Source organism: Dysidea avara, chromosome 5, assembly GCF_963678975.1.
Source record: "Dysidea avara chromosome 5, odDysAvar1.4, whole genome shotgun sequence".
Classification (NCBI taxonomy): domain Eukaryota; kingdom Metazoa; phylum Porifera; class Demospongiae; order Dictyoceratida; family Dysideidae; genus Dysidea; species Dysidea avara.
In genome coordinates, this window is record NC_089276.1 from 26198945 (window position 1) to 26215524 (window position 16580).

General features: G+C 37.0%; 2 protein-coding genes across 5 annotated transcripts in view; one reads left to right on the forward strand and one right to left on the reverse strand.

Moving 5' to 3' along the window:
• The window catches only part of LOC136255858 (uncharacterized), a 27219-nt gene extending 16314 nt beyond the window's left edge, over positions 1 to 10905 (forward strand). For all 4 annotated transcript variants that reach the window (XM_066048746.1, XM_066048748.1, XM_066048747.1 and 1 more), the window contains 3 exons: positions 8363 to 8404; positions 9460 to 9747; positions 10362 to 10905. In XM_066048746.1, coding sequence (XP_065904818.1) covers positions 8363 to 8404; positions 9460 to 9747; positions 10362 to 10645 — 614 coding nt within the window. In that variant the 3' untranslated portion in view covers positions 10646 to 10905. The remainder of the gene's footprint in view (positions 1 to 8362; positions 8405 to 9459; positions 9748 to 10361) is intronic.
• Positions 10906 to 15133: 4228 nt separating this feature from the next.
• Positions 15134 to 15667, reverse strand: LOC136255144 (TNF receptor-associated factor 6-like). Its single transcript, XM_066047863.1, has one exon. It carries the CDS (start codon positions 15665 to 15667, stop codon positions 15134 to 15136), a length of 534 nt encoding a protein of 177 aa, XP_065903935.1.
• Between the last annotated feature and the right edge of the window lie 913 nt (positions 15668 to 16580).

The window sequence follows — 16580 nt, forward strand, 5'->3', positions numbered from 1 at the left end:
GTTATGACCTTTTTTTTTTTTTTTTTTGGTCTTTAACTTACAGCTTGGGTGAAGGGCCCCACTTTAACTCTTTGCCCTGGCCCCTTAATTTCTCTGGGCGGCCCTGACCCCAAGCGGTTTATCTGGTAGGCGTGGCAAGTAGTCGTTTTATATTACTGTAGCTAATCTCGATTGCGTAATTGTTACACACTGTTGGTTTTTTCGTTGTATCTTCCTGGTTTTTAACTCGATTTCTGTCAAACCACAAAAGGTTTGAGGTTCAATAGTTAACCTATTCACCAACCGATTTTCAGCTTCTTCCCATACGCGGTTTACCCTGTAGGCGCAGTGAGTAGGCGTGACAACATATTGGTGTTATTTTTCGTGAATAATCGCTCATGACTCTTTGCCTGTTTATCGTATTCCAGCGAAAGTTGGTATTGAGATGTGCCTTTATACTTCCCCTTCTGTGTGCCAAATTTCAAGGCAATCGGATAAGGCGTTCGCGTTTTATAGCAGTTTTTGTCAGTGTGCGAAAAGAGGAAGAAAAATATGAAGAAAAAAAACGAAGAAACTAAGCCAATTTTTGAAGTCGCATATCTCAGGAACGCCTGAAGCGATTTTGCTCAAATTTGAAATGTTGAGTACTGAAGTTGGAGGGCATGTCCATAGCAAAAATCGTCTTCTTTCATCAAGGCAGTACAGAGCTACGGAGGTGCGAAAATTTCATTTCGTTCTTCCTGTCAATATACTCACGGGTGTTACGCGCCGGCTTCTTGGGCCGCACGACACACTACCATGTGTCTTGATATATGTAATGGTTATACCATGGGCACGAGTGCTTTGCCTGATATATATACACATAAGCCCGAAGGCCGCAGGCCCGAGATGAGAAGAGAAATAAAGTATAACATCAAAGAAATCTAATGATTTCAGGATATAGTGTGCACTCCTATTACGTGTGCAATAGCACTGGCTTAACGAGATGTAACAGTATGCAGTGGTACAGTGCATATATCTCATCAATTTTCTGAACCAGTGTAATATGTGATATATATACACTGGCTTTCTTTTGATCTAAGGTGTGAAAGTGGTATATATATATATATATATAATTTTTATACTTTTATATATATTCTTTTATTCTTACAATATATAGTACAATATATATTATATAGTTATACAATGGGCAAGAGTGCTCTGCCTGATATAAACGCATGAGCCTGAGGGCCGTTAGGCCTGAAGGCGAGTGCGTTATACAGGCAGAGCACAAGTGCACATTGTATAACTGCTATGTACCACTCACCTAATAGGTGGAAAGATCTAACGCTGCAGCTACATTTCTTTTATAAGGTAGAAAGCCGATATCGATTATGGCACTCTAAAACTATTGACATTACTACGTATCAAGCATGACCTTTACCATACAATCACACGGCAATGCCACAATCAATTGTTATGGTGAGTATCAATTAGAACAATATTATTTTAAAAAGTGATTTGTTAAGGTGGAAACTTCGATCAAACTAGTAAGGTATGTAACTACGTTTATATATATGTAAATAGAGTTTTACCTACCGTGTTTGCCTCTGATCACCATTGGCTGCTTTTAGATCACATATATAACATAGTAGTGACATTCTCTGTATGGCCCCACAATCGAATTTCACATGTTAGGCTATATAAGAATTCGAGTAAACAGTGTAACATCTTGCCACCTATTAGGTGAGGTGTCATAGCGGCCTTAACCGCCGGCACTTGTGCAATGTAGCACAAAACCACAGCCAGTGCAAAAAAATATATATTGCACTGCAGTCAGTGCATTATAAGTTATAATGCACTCCCTGCGGTTAGTGCAGCAGTGCTATATATGAATTATAGCACTCGCGGCGCCTTTGAACTGCCCACACAGAGTAGTACGTATTCTATTGGTTTACAGATGTATAACTTTCTACAAAATTAATAAAGATTGAAACATGGGAATCATGCAAGCAGAAAGCACATTATGTGTACACTAAAAATATAGCTGGTTGTAGTGTGGTATTATCATGTATTGTGAACAGCATCATACCATTGATCAAACATTTAAAAGTCACTATAACCCATTCCTGGCTAATTCCTGTAGCTATATATGTCTGGAAGGCATGCTTGCTTTAATTATAACTATAACAGGCAACACACAGAATAGCTGTTCTTTTAGTTGGCATAGCTTAAAGATGTACATAGTAGAGAAGCAGGGGATCTTGTGATCACTGTAAAAACAAAAGTGTTTCAAAACACCTTTTTGGGTGTCCTAACTACTATGTCTGTGGGGCTCCCTTGGAGGTGTTTCATTACACTTCATCAGGATGTTACAAAACTCCCACTAAGGTGTTCAATAACACCGAATACTAAAAAGTCTGACCCTTTGAAGGGAGGGTATTGGGATAGGTGCCACAGGTACTAGTACGATAGGTAAAGCAATTAAGAAGCTTGCATGTGTGTATTGTAAGGGCACACACACATCTAACAACTGTGATGTGGTCATTAGCATTGAGAAATGCCTGTAACACATCAAGAAGGAAGCTTATGCTTCAATTGTTTAGAGTTAGTCAGTGCACATCACAAGCTCGCTGCAAGAAATGTAACAACAAACATCACACCAGTATTTGTAACACTGGTAGTTCCAAACCAAAACAATTACCTGGTGACCACAAGACACAGCCTAATGAAACAAAATCAAGTCCTAGTCAGGTGACCCAAGCCACTGTTCCAACACAATAGCAATGGCTAACACAGACACATCCGTGTTGTGTAACTTTGGCAACTCTGTTTGTTTACTGAAGACTGCTGTGGCTAGAGTAGTTTCTGAGACAGGCAGCAACACTGCAAATATTTTATTTGACGAAGGTGCTCAGCACTCTTTTATCTCCAAGAGGCTAGAAAACAATTTGCAGCTGACACCAAGTAGACAAGAGAGTGTTTCTCTGGCTGCATTTGGAGCTGATACTTCTACACCACAACATTTAGATGTAACAGATGTCACAATCGTCAGCCAAACAGGAGAGATGATATCACTGTCAGTACTAGTAGTTCCAAAGATTGCTGCCCCCCTCAAATGTGTCACAACTTCTAAGTTATGAGAGCTTTCCTATCTTAGGGACCTCACTCTAGCTCACCCCATAATGAAGGAAAACAGTCAGTTTGATATATCTATACTAATCGGAGTTGATTACTATTGGAAGATTGTTGAAGATCACATTGTAAGAGACCCACAGCTGTGTAGTCAAAACTAGGCTATCTTCTATCGGGGCCACTAGCTCTCTCATCCCCCTCCTATACAGTCACAAGCATGCACATTGGCATTCACAATGATCCTGAGATTGATGACCAAACTCTTAAAAGGTTTTGGGCAATAGAATTCAGTGGAACATTACCAGCAGTGAAATATTCTGACTAATTTATGGACACTTACCTGAGGACAATCACACATGAAGAAAATGGCTCCTATGTGGTTAAATTTCCTTGGAAAGAAGATCATGCTCCATTACCATCAAACTATGAAGTATGCAAATGAAGAACTATATCACTAGTCCACCGACTGGCTAGCACACCAGAGCTGATGGTAGCTTATGATCAAATCATCACAGACCAAGAGAGGAGAGGGTTTGTGGAGAAAGTTAACTCAACATCAAATATCCCAGCACATTACATACCACACCATCATGTCAAGCAGAATTCTGTTACTACTCCAATATGTGTGGTGTATGATTGTAGCTGTCAGATGTCCAACAATCACCCAAGTCTGAATGACTGTTTTTGAAGTTGAACCATCTCTAGTGAATGATCTTTGTTCTATTCTCCTCCGTTTTCTGGCCCACAAGTTTGGCTTTACTACTGATATTGAGAAAGCTTTCCTACATATTAAGCTTCATGAGGATGATCAAGACTTTACTCACTTTTTTTGGCTGTCAACTCCAGAAGATCTAGAGAGTGAATTTGATGTTTATCATTTTAAGGTAGTGGTTTTTGGATCAGCAAGCTCACCTTTTATTCTGAATGACACTCTTCGTTTACACCTAAGTAACCAAAACTCAGAAACAGCTGATGATATGATCCAGAACTTATATGTAGACTGACAATGTGATTTCTGGAGGTCCTACTGAGGAAAGTGTTGTCCAGTACTTTAGAAAGGCCAGAACATATATGTCCAAAGCAAACTTCAATCTGAGAAGTTGGGCATCCAACAGTCCACAGTTACAAGCCATTACACACATGAAGAGTGTTGCTGATCCTAGCCAGATGGTCAACTTGTTAGGCTTACACAGGAATGTATCAACAGACCGAGTGTGTTTCATACCAAAACAGCTAAATTCTGATACTGACTCTGCAATTACTAAGAGAAATGTTTTACAGTTTTCATGTAGAATTTTGATCCACTTGGTTCCTGTCCAATGGCGGATCCAGGATGGGGCATTTGGGGCAAATGCCCCCCCCCCTCCCCCCTTCAAAAAATTGCATACAAGATCGAGATACTCTAATAGAGCAGTCAATTACTCTAATAAAGCAGTCACAATGTTCATGAGGCAGTGTAGCTTACCTATGAAGCTATAAATAGGATTTTATTTTACATAACAGACATGATATAGTTGGTAAGGATAACTAGCTATTATTGTCGTGACCTTTTTTTTTTTTTTTTTTTTTTTTGGTCTTCAACTGGTTTTCAGCAAGTTTTTTTTGGTCTTCAACTGTTTTTCAGAAAGGTGCCCCCCCTCTTTCCAAACTCTGGATCCGCCCCTGCTGTCTCCAGTTAGTGTCTGTGCTAAACTGTTGATGAAGCAACTTTGGCAAATGAATGTTGGGTGGGATGAGCCTTTAGAACCATCTATAAGAGAACAGTGGAACAACATTTGCTGACAACCTACAGAAGGCAGCCCATGGTTCTATCTCAAGATGGTATTTTGATGATGATGACTGCAACACTCAAGCTCAAGAAATCCATGGATTTGCAGATGCTAGCTTAAAGGCATATGGAGCAGTAATCTACATCCAATAAGGCAATGAGGTGTCATTTGTCATAGCCAAGACACGTGTTGCTCCACTCAGCAAACTCACACTGCTTAAGCTTGAACTTATGGCTGCACTGGTTGCTACAAGGCTTACAAAGTTTGTAACTGAATCACTAAATAGTTTTTATCCTCACATGCCTGCTTACTTGTGGTCTGATAGTCAGATTGTGCTCCATTGGATAGGGAGCCAGAAAACAGAAGCTACAGTTTGTTTCCCACCACAAAAAGGAAGTTACTCAAACCTTTCCATCCACAGTGTGGAACTACTGTCCAACTGGAGACAATCCAGCAAATTTACTGACAAGGGGGATGGACAGTGATGTACTCAATGATCCTCTTTGGAATACTGGGAAGTCTAAATGGCCACAATGGAAGCAAACTGAAATTCTACATTTACAGAGTTAACTGATGATGCTGATGAACCAATATCAATTGAACAGGCACCACAGACAGGTCTGCACAAGATTTTAGAGTTTTCTAACTTCAGCTCATTGATGAGATTGCTACAAGTTACAGCTTACCTTCTAAGATTCACTCACAACATGAAACATCAAAATGCTCACTTGGTTGGTACACTAACTGTTCAAGAGATCAACAATGCTTTAACTAAATGGATTAAAAATTGTTAGCAGACTTACTTTCACCGAGAAGTCAGACATCTACAGTCAAAGTCTGCAAAGCATTTGCCACTTGTAAGACAGCTCCGCTTATTCCTGGACAATGACTTCCTTTGATTTGGTGGCAGAATTCATAATGCTCCAATATGTGAGTTGTCAAATTTCCATACCTCCTGCCAACAAAACATCCAGTTATTTGGGGCACGTGTTCACATCTGGCACCATTCTATCTTTTATCTTTTCTATCAATTAAGTTAGTTCCTGGTCTCAGGTACAGTGTCAGACTTCTTACTGTATAAGTAGAAATTTTTACAGTGAATTAAATTTGGAAGTTGGCAAATTTTCACTGAAATTGTCAAATTTAAATCCACCAAATATCTGACGAGCTAAAGAGATCAAAAACATACAGAGATTCGATGGAAGACCTGTAAACCTACACAACTTATTCTGACAAAGATCTAGCCAACAATGGAAGATACACTAGTAACTGAGAATGGTCCACAGCATGCAGCGGCGATAAGACCGGTTGGTCACATATTCTGATATATCGCACATCACTATAATACTTGGAGGCTAAAACTCAAGTTATCATGGGCTTTCATGATGCCATCTGAAATTCTCAAATGCAGTCCATGCATGATTAGTAGGGGTGAAACGAATATTAAATTTTAGGTATTTGAATATTCTTCAAATTAACAAACGAATTAACGAATTATTCTTTAAGAATTTTTTGTATAATTAGGTGCTTGAAAGGGACAAAATCACTTTGATTACTACTAAAACTTTAAATGTTAAAAAAGAAAAGTCCTTTACATGTATTATTAAGATGAAAAATTATATTTTAAAATGACAGTTTTCAGTTGTCAAAATGTTTTCAAGGTTAATTAAATGTGTACATTATCCGATTAATGAATATTTAACGAATAACGAATATTTCTTAACGAATACGAATATTTCTTAACAAACGAATAACGAATATTCGTACTATTCGTTTCAGCCTTAATGATTAGTGCAAGTCCCTGTGAGCAAGAGGAAATTTGTCAAATAGAAATGTTGTTCAATTCCCCTAATATTTCCCCATCAAATTTTCTGCTTTTATGGTATGTACCAGTACCTCCACTTTTAATATATGTGACCCGGTCTTATCGCCCATGTCAGCAGATTCAATTTTTCACCCAGGACACAAAGCTACATGAATAAACTATCTAATTCCACAATCAAAATCAGCTAGACTTGAGTGGTCTGGTTTTGCTGACTGCTTTTCCCAAGCCCAGTGGTGATCTGTATGTGCAGTGTGGGGCCTTAATGTCTGGTCAGCCTGGGGATGACTATACAGCTCTGTGGGGTTGAATAAGTACCTCTGGTATGAATTTCCTTTCATTTTAGCCAATTTTGAGACTTCAGTGGTCCCAAACTTAGTCTAATTCATTCCCGCCTTCCTTTTCAATTTTTGAACACCATCTTTCCTGCCTTCCAAGCTCCACCACCTCCCACCCATTTTGCAGCTTGCCTGATACAGTCAACCTCAGTTTAAAAACTATCTAAAATGGCTGGAAACTTAGTGGTTGGCTACTTGCACAGTGGATGCTGTGGAAGGTAAGGAATTGGTGTAAAATGTGTGAAAATTTGGTACACATAGCTTCAACCATTGGCGAGCTACAACACACTAAATATTTAAAAGCGGCGTTTCTCGATGCTTTTAAATAGGCGATAAGCCCGGTTATCCCAGACTGGATCACATATTACCTGGTTACCACAAAAGTAATAATTATTACATAATGCGTTACATAAGTAATGTGTTACCCCCAACACTGTTGGAGTCCAGACATGAGATTATAGGGCTGTGCTGGCTTCTTAGTGGCTGATATGTAGCAAAATCAACAGAATAAATGTCTGGCCAACATTATCAGGCCACCACCAGTAAACCACTGATTCTTGCTAAGCCAAGCCCTCCACAAGGTGCCAGAAACCGCCATTCAAGCTCTCCACACCATCCAGAAAAGACGTCTGTTAAACCAGTCTTAAGTAGTTTGAGTAGTACTGATGGTCAAAACTAGTAGTATGACAGTACTACTACCCACTGATGGTGTTAGTTTGATTTTGCCTGATGTGTGATTTGGATCGGTTTTTGTAAAATATACCTTAATCTGGTCACATATACCAAAGGGTAAAGAAAACATATAATTGTATGAGGTAAAGTGAATAAATGTATCCATGGTTACAATGGTTATTTGTTTCACTGTGTAAACTAGCTACTTACAGTTTTATGAGATATAAACTGTACTAATAAAGTGGTTGACTGCTCTATTTCGTTGACCAACAAAAGTGGGAGAATCCCTCCATTTTCACTACTTATGAACATGACCATTCTGAATGTTTAGGAGTAATATTAATATTTAAGTGCACAAAGGGAATGGTCATTTTTACATGTTTTGTAGAGGATTGGGGTTTTTGGTGCAGTTTCCTTACCCTAAACAAGGCCTCCTAAATTAAGTCCATACAAAGCTTTAGTCAGGTCCTACACTAATAATCCAGAAAACAAGGTACCATGACCACCACCTCTCTTAAATTATAGCCCTAGCCAAGTCTCAGTAGAGTATATACTCTTGTAGCTATGTAGGTGCTGTAATACCATCATATCTTTGCTTAACTGCATGATCACTTCATTGTTAATATTGTTAATAATTTATTGCACTATTTTGTAATCAACTATTTCAGGTGCACCAAGAGCACTCAGCATTGGAGAAAGGGCAAAACAACGTATGTGAAATGATGTAACAGTTTAATATTTGTGCATGTACAACTTATTTGTGACTGGGTCTGGGAAAATCAGCCTTATCGCACGTGACAGCAGATTTGAGTTTTCACCATGAACACAAAGCTACATTAATAAACTATCAAATTTCATAATCAAAATCAGCTAAACTTAAAAATTCAGTGGTCTGCTATTGCTGGCTGCTTTCCTCAAGCATAGTGACAATCCGTACAAATGGTCTGGGGCCCTAGTGCAGCTCTGGCCAGTCTGGGGATGGCTGTGGCAGTGTGGCTGTACAGCTCCATGGCATTGATTGAAGACCTGTGATGTAAATGTCCTTTTGTTTTTGAGACCTGAATGGCCTATAACTCATCCCTACACCTTCCTCTTTAATTTTTTAAACATTCCCTTTATGCCTTCCTCTTTAATTTTTTAACAGTCTCTAGCCCCCCACCCCTTTTTGGAGCTTGCCTGGTACAGTCAACATCAAGTTAAAACTAACTAAAATGGCAGGAAACTTAACTATTTCTACTGTGGACACTCTTGCAGAAGGTATAAGAAGTTGGTGTAGAATGTGTGAAAAAATGGTACATATAGCTTCAACCATTGGTGAGCTGTACTTAAAACTGGCATTTCTCTTAAACAGGCGATAAGACTAGTTTTCCCACACTGGGTCAAATTTTTGTATTTTTATGCACATATTTGACCAGATGCATTAATTGAAATAAATGCTGTATCTTATAGTCACTCATGATGAGTGATTACATTGTTTTCTTAAAATAATAGCACTAATGCTATTGTTGAATTAATACTTCTAGAATTATAAATTGAACTGCTATGGCTGTAGACTCCTTGAGTTTACAGTAAGAAAAGTATTAACGTATTACAAATGTTAAGTTCATTTTTCTGGGCCTTGAAAGCAACTCCCATAACATACTGTATATAGAATGTTGTGCAGAAACAGTAGTTGTCCCTGAGTACTATATTAGATGCACAGTTTTTGATCCTTTTAACATAGTAACTGCAGCTATTTACCATGTTTATACCTTTTTGTTTAAAGGACCACCACTCCAAATAACAGATTTCCGTTTAGTCTATAATGTTTTAAGACAAGGAGCTATTTCCAGTTGGAAACCACTTGGAATGCAACTTGGTCTGACCTCGGATAAACTGAATGAAATATCAGCAGATTGTAGGGATAATGATTATGAAAGGCACATTGAAAGAGTTTTTGAATTGTGGAAACAGCAGTCACAAAAACGAACTTGGAAGGATTTAATAAGGGCAATAGAAGTAACAACTGTTAACCCACAACTCTGCATGGATTTGTCAGTGAAGCACCTAGCAGGTATGTAATTTTGTGTATTATTTAAAACCAAGCTTGCAGCTAGCAACTGCTAATCAGCTTGTTTATTTGCATGCACTGTCTCTCTGCTGTTTAAATCTTATATATTTGTTTTACTACTAAAAATACAATTTGAATCCACAATTTGAACAGTCTCGTAATTTTAAGATGACTGTTAACCATTGTTTTAATTAATAGACCATTACTAACTATTCACCTTGCAAATGAAAAAATTGTCACTGCTAAAACAGGAGAACAAGTGAGTGGCAAATCAACAACTTACAAATTAAGCTCCTTGCAGAGTGTATGAAAACAGCTAGCACTCTGAGGTGCATGCATTGAGTATTTACTTATGCCTTGTTATGTATTTGATTCTTCATGCACCCCCTTATTCCTGTACATGCTCATGTTTACAATAATAATTGCAGTATAAGTCCGTTAGCTGGCCAGTCAGTCAGCAAGTAGAAATTCATTGAAATTTAAATCATCAAAGAAACCCTTGGAAGTACATACTTTAGGTCATTTTACATTTGGTTTGATCTTGAGCAGTGCTAAGTCATTGTGATTCTGCAAGTTTTATTGCAATCTTTGATAGATTATGCATTTTGTTGCTACAGATTTTGATGATAAGGTTTTGGATAAAGATTTATCTAATGAAGTTTTGATACCAATGGCAAAGTACTGGTTTGAACTTGGCCTGGCATTAGGTATTGATGAAACACAACTGGACAACATTCCGGTTGCTGATAGCAGTCAAGGTTTTCGTAAAATGCTACACACTTGGTGGCAGCAAAACTTTGCAGCTGACCGAACATGGAATACCATTGTATTCTCTCTTGATGCTGTGAACCTAAGTGTGTTTGCTAAGGAAGTATATGATTCACGGATTGGAGCAGAATGACTGACAGAAGTTTAGAAATCAATACACTACATACATTCTTTATCTATTGTTTCAAACTAGATATATTTACCGCTATAATGTATATAAAGTTGATAATTGTAAGTGGTGAGTATGCAAAATGCTTACATAGACCACCATGACAATTACACTATTACCAGGCTTGTGGCATGGTACATACATTGTAGTATTTAATCACTGTACTTTTGCTTTTTGAAAAAATTGCATATAATAGCTACTTGCTGAAAACTATGAAACAAATTAGCAGCAATGCAGTGGTAATTTAATGTAATTTATTGCATCACAATAAATTGAAGTTAACATGCATGCTGCAGATATACAGTAGCACTATAAGAACTTGCACATAATTGCTGTGACTTGCTATGACCTAAGGGTCCACTATGATCTAAGCATGTGAAGTAATTTTGAAATGGTTTCAAGTATTGTGTAATCGACAAACTGGTTTAACAAGTTTGCGGTCACGTGACACACCACGTTCTCGAAAGGTGAATGACCTAGTTAAAGAAAAGTTCCCACCCACCCACCTGCCCACTGTTTGGATATAAATTAGATATATGTGCACATGTAGGCATGGCTGCTTGTACACTATATGTATAAGGTATGCAATTTGTTATTGCAACAACTTTTGTTACTTATTATAATATTATATATATATATTAATCTTAGGTAGGTGGTGACTGAGGATTGAGGGTGGGTGAATTAGATTCTAGTTATGTAGCTGTAATGCTTTATCTATTAATGCCAATACTAATGTTCATGACATAGCTTTGTCTGTCATTTTGATTGCTAGTGATCAATTGCTGCGATTTGACGTGCCTTAGCAGTTTGCTATCGTCACTTGCAAATGCTATGTTCATTCTATTTATAGAAGAACTTACTGCCCGCCCTATGATTTCCTCAGTTGCCCGTTATTCATCCAAACTCATCCTCTCTATATCATATATTATATGATCTATATATTGTCATGTCATGCACGATCTCATGTACATATAACCTGATTTACTATTATGGTGTCATTGTGTTCTTGTTGCATGATTGTTGAACTTGTGTATTGTCATTTACACTACTGGCTTTGTGGAAAATGTTATGTGATTAGCATTAGGAAAAAGAGTAGGCAATGTAGAGCTTGGTGCAGTGGAAGGGTGGATAGCTAGGGGAATAAATGTATATATATATATATATATATATATATATGCACATATGTGTAATTTAATCCTCAATAAACAGTGGCGGTTGCCACTATTCCCAGGGGTGGGCCCCAGCAACCAACATTTTAATTTATAATTTACAGTCAGCAGGTGTGGGACTTACAAATGTTTCTATGTTACAGCAATTAAGATTAGAATACAGGTATAAGCAGCAGATTAGCTGTTCAATCACAAAATATGTACCTGACACTAATGCTTCACCTAAATGGAAATAATATGCAGTCAGCAGATGTTATTAGAATAGTACAAAGCATGCATGGGAAAAATTTCTGCTTTACATCAATTAGGATTACAAACTAACAAAGTTATGGAAGAGCAGATGATGATGTAGTAACATAATACTAGCCTAACAGTGATTGATCTAAATGAAAATAATGTAAGCTCAACAGGGTTATTAAAACCTGTAAATATTTCTACTTTGTAGTAAGAAGGAGTAGAATATGCATCAGATGATATAACAGCTGTACTATCACACAGTGTTAACCTGATCTTTACAAATAAATTACACTCAGTAAAGTATGTAGCAAAATTCTTGCAACACATTCAATCACTTACTTATACCAGTTTATTACATTCATAACAAAGGTATCAGTGCAGAAGCTTTGAAACATGTAATAAATAATTTTAATAGTGTAAAAATAATTATAATGTCATATGGGAGACAGAGATCGCTGAAAAAACAAAACAAGAGTTGAACAAGCCAGCATGTAAACACACAGAGATCTCTATTTGGACTCAATGGATATGGTAGAAACTAAGAAAAAAACAATTGTTTCTATAAATCAGGAGCAAATAACAGGGGCAGATCCAGGGTTTGGCAAGGGGGTGCACAAAGGAAGGCAGGCTGGACTCAGCTTCACCTGACTAACTTTATATTTGTTTCATGTGCTTGTAAATATGCGTCCTTTATTTTATGCACAAAATATATCAATTTATTGTAAAAAATAAAAATAAAAAAAACAAACAAAGGTAATAGGCATATGTCTGGGGGCTGACACTAAAAGTCCTTTATATGTTTCAGGACTGAGATTTTTGATGTAGAGCAGTTTTAGTAATTAATAGTTATGCTAAGTGGTCTGCTTTGTATGCATCAGTGACAGTCACAATAGTTTAGTTATGAGTCAATTGTCATTATAGAATGGCATACAAAGTGCCATGCACGTGCATTTTATCTGCAAAATTCCTAGCTAGTTAAATGTGTCCATGGGGGTGGTGCTGCAGATGCCAGTTTTTCATAATACTCAACAACAACTGTGGAGGATTCTTAATAGTGTTACATGTGGTGACTGTTCTATTGGAGTATTTTGTTTAAAGTTTTTTTGGGGGGGGAGGGGGGAGGTGCACATGCCTCCTTGGATATGCCACTGGATAAGTAGTGAGAATGCTTCTGTATAAATGTTTATTTGAGTCCAAATAGAGATCTCTGTGTGTTTAACGTGCTGGACTCTTGTTTCTTTACCAATAAAAGTACATTTTTATAACTGAAATCTGCCATTTTGTTCATCTTTTTTTTCTCTGATCTGCAGGAAATCTGTTCACTTTCACTTTTTAGGGGATAAAACTACACAGCATTCCTTCCTATGTCTTTCTTCATGTCCATGACCTTTTTTAAAATGTATGATAACATCCATTCTCAAGCAAAATTAATTTGTTTCTTGTAGGTTCACTTTACCATAGATCTTCTGCAAGGGAAACCAATTATGTTAATATACATAAGTATCCAATCTCTATTCAAGATAATTTTCATTTGGAAACCATATATCATTACCTATATATTTAAGTTCATATCAGATCAGCAATGTTGTTGCATCGACTTACTGTGATCACAGAGCTGTACATGTGTGCACATGTACCAGAAGCCATATCCTAATACACATAGCTGACCACAGTGTGTTACACACTGCCTAATGTTGGGTACAAAGTGCACTCAGAAAACAACTCTGACAATATAAGCTGAACACTTAACAGCTACTGTATGATGATGACTGACTTGATGTTAACTATGTAAAAGCACCACCAGCACTTTTTATTATCATTTAACTATCAGTAGATGTGAACAGGCCTGCAAAAATAGGGCATTTAGGTACACACAACATTTCCAAACTTTTATCACCCATAACAGGTATTAAGCAATTAATTGGCTTTATAATTTCAGTACTTAGGTATAACTTGTTAGGTATAGTTTGTGCCCACATACCCCATTTTTGCAGGCCCAGTCACAAATGGATTTATAAATAGCAAACAAAATAGTGTAAAAGTAATTATAATTATGGGAAATAGAGATCTAAACCATTGCAACATCCTTTTGACCTCACAATTATTATCCAGTGGACATCTTCCAGATTAACTTCTAAGGCTTCTTTAGAAGTTGGGGAGCTTTCTAAGGTGGTCTTTAGGTGAGTGTTCTATTAGGATTTTAGTAAGAGATCTCTTTTTACTATTATTATTATTATTATATAGCAAACACACAATGTAATAGTATACACTTTTGCAATGTATTTTCATGCAACGTTATTTAATTTATGCAATTACTACATGGCAATTACTACATGGCAATTACTACATGGCATGTACTAGACTTCAATTTAACTATAAAAATTCATGTGTCATTAAGCATATGGAACATGGCCCACTGATATACACTTTGAATTTGTCAAATTATAAGATCATCAGAATCCCTGGTGCTTACTATATATTATATTTATGCCATCAGATTATGCCTTTAATTCATCACACATCACAGTAACTTTAGTCTGGTACTATGTAAATTATAGTTTATTAGCGCCAGTAGCAGCAGTTCATTGGTATCACCCATTGGGTTACTTCTTAATAAAAGTTTGATAGTTATAGCAGCAAGCCAACCATGCAAAAGGAGGCACTTTTGTTAAAATTACATGTGTCAATCTCTTAAGGGATACATATACCTTCTAATCAGAGCAATTGGCACATTTAATGCAACTTTAAATACTTGTAACTATACTTCACATAATCATAAATGTGCATGTGTGTTGCAAAGTTTGGGCCATGCATCCTCATAATCATGACTTGAGTGTGGACCAAGATGATGTGGACCTTATTATGAAGTCAGAAAGAGTTATTATAATGAATTTTGCATGCACACCATTCATGTTGACATTTTATTACAGAAAATATCAATCAAATTAAAATTAGATTCAGAAACAGTATTCACACAATATCAAAAAAAGATTTTTTTTAAAAAACAGCAAATGGCAGTGTTAATATTAAACAAAAATCTTACTGGCTAGTCAGCGTCTATTTCAAAGAATAGTTTATCATTGACGAGATATTGAACAAGTGGTGCTTCCTCTTGCTTCTTTAGACATTCAGACATAATGAAGTCGGTATAGCCCCATCCCGGATTACTACGGCCACCTGCCGGTTTGACAATACAATGTAGTTTGATGTCAGGGTTATTGCGACTTAAATAGTATTCTTTTTTGTACATAAAATGACCTTCGTCATATAATTGATTCAACAACTTCACCTGTACTCTACCATCATAAGGCCATTCAAGCTTGTCATCATTCTCACCAGCTGTGATATTTACAAATACGGCAAGATATCTATCCTTCCTTGTTCCTTGACTGCTCGGGTTAATATTGTGGTACATTTTGTATCCACGATGGCTGTAGAAGCGTACAGTACGGAAACTAGTGCCTCCAGGTTTGGAGCTTTCTTCTAATTTGGCACTGTAATTTTGTAAGCTTACAATCACTGGCAGGGCACGATCAAGTTGTTGTGTGATAAATTCATGAAGAAGATACAATGAATTCATGAATGAAGATACAATAAATGAAGAAGATACAATAAATTCATGAATGAAGAAGATACAATAAATTCATGAATGAAGATACAATCTTCAATTCTCAGCTTTGCAGCAATCTTTGTCATCCCATTAATAAAATGCTCTGTTTTATTCATTTCCTCAACACTCTTAGCAAACGTGTTTTGCATGTCATCAAGACCAATCAGTTTGTGCTGAACCTTCTCTAGCTCATTGAGTAGCATTGTCTGCACACTCTTAAGTTTGTCTTCAAATTCTTCTTTTGCCTTTTGTAGGTCTTCCTTGTATCTTTCTTGCAACATGGACAACTGTTTACTTTTGTCTTCCAATTCTTCTTTGGTCTTTCGTAAATCTTCCTCATGTTTTTCTTGCAATAGAAACATCTGCTTACTCATTGCTAGTTGGTGTTGGCTTACATTAGATTTCAAGTGATCATCTAGATTTCTTCGTTGCAGTTTTTCATTGCATCCCATAATGGGGCAAGGCACTAGTTGAAATTCACACTCCTTTAAGTGCTGTAGGAGAACTGACTGCTGAAGTGATTTCTTGCAACCATTATTTGGACAAGTGACTAGTAGTGTTGGACATGGATTGTGTTTATTGTTCATATCTAAAACAGTCATGCTATGTTTGCAAGTAGCACAAGTGACTAGTTGATACTGGCATTCCTTGATATGTAACTTTAGCTCTCTTCATTGTAGTTCCTGAGCACAGCCAGTGTTTGAACATTTTATGGACACAAAATTGCAATTTCCTTCAATTTTTCCTATTGATAAGTGGTTTAGAAGATTACGATGCTCCCCTGACCAAGGACAACCCGGTTCCTTCTTGGTGCAGTAAACTTTAGTATCATTTACCCTACGGCTGAAACTTAAATCCCTAAAGCAAGTGAAATCCTCTGTTT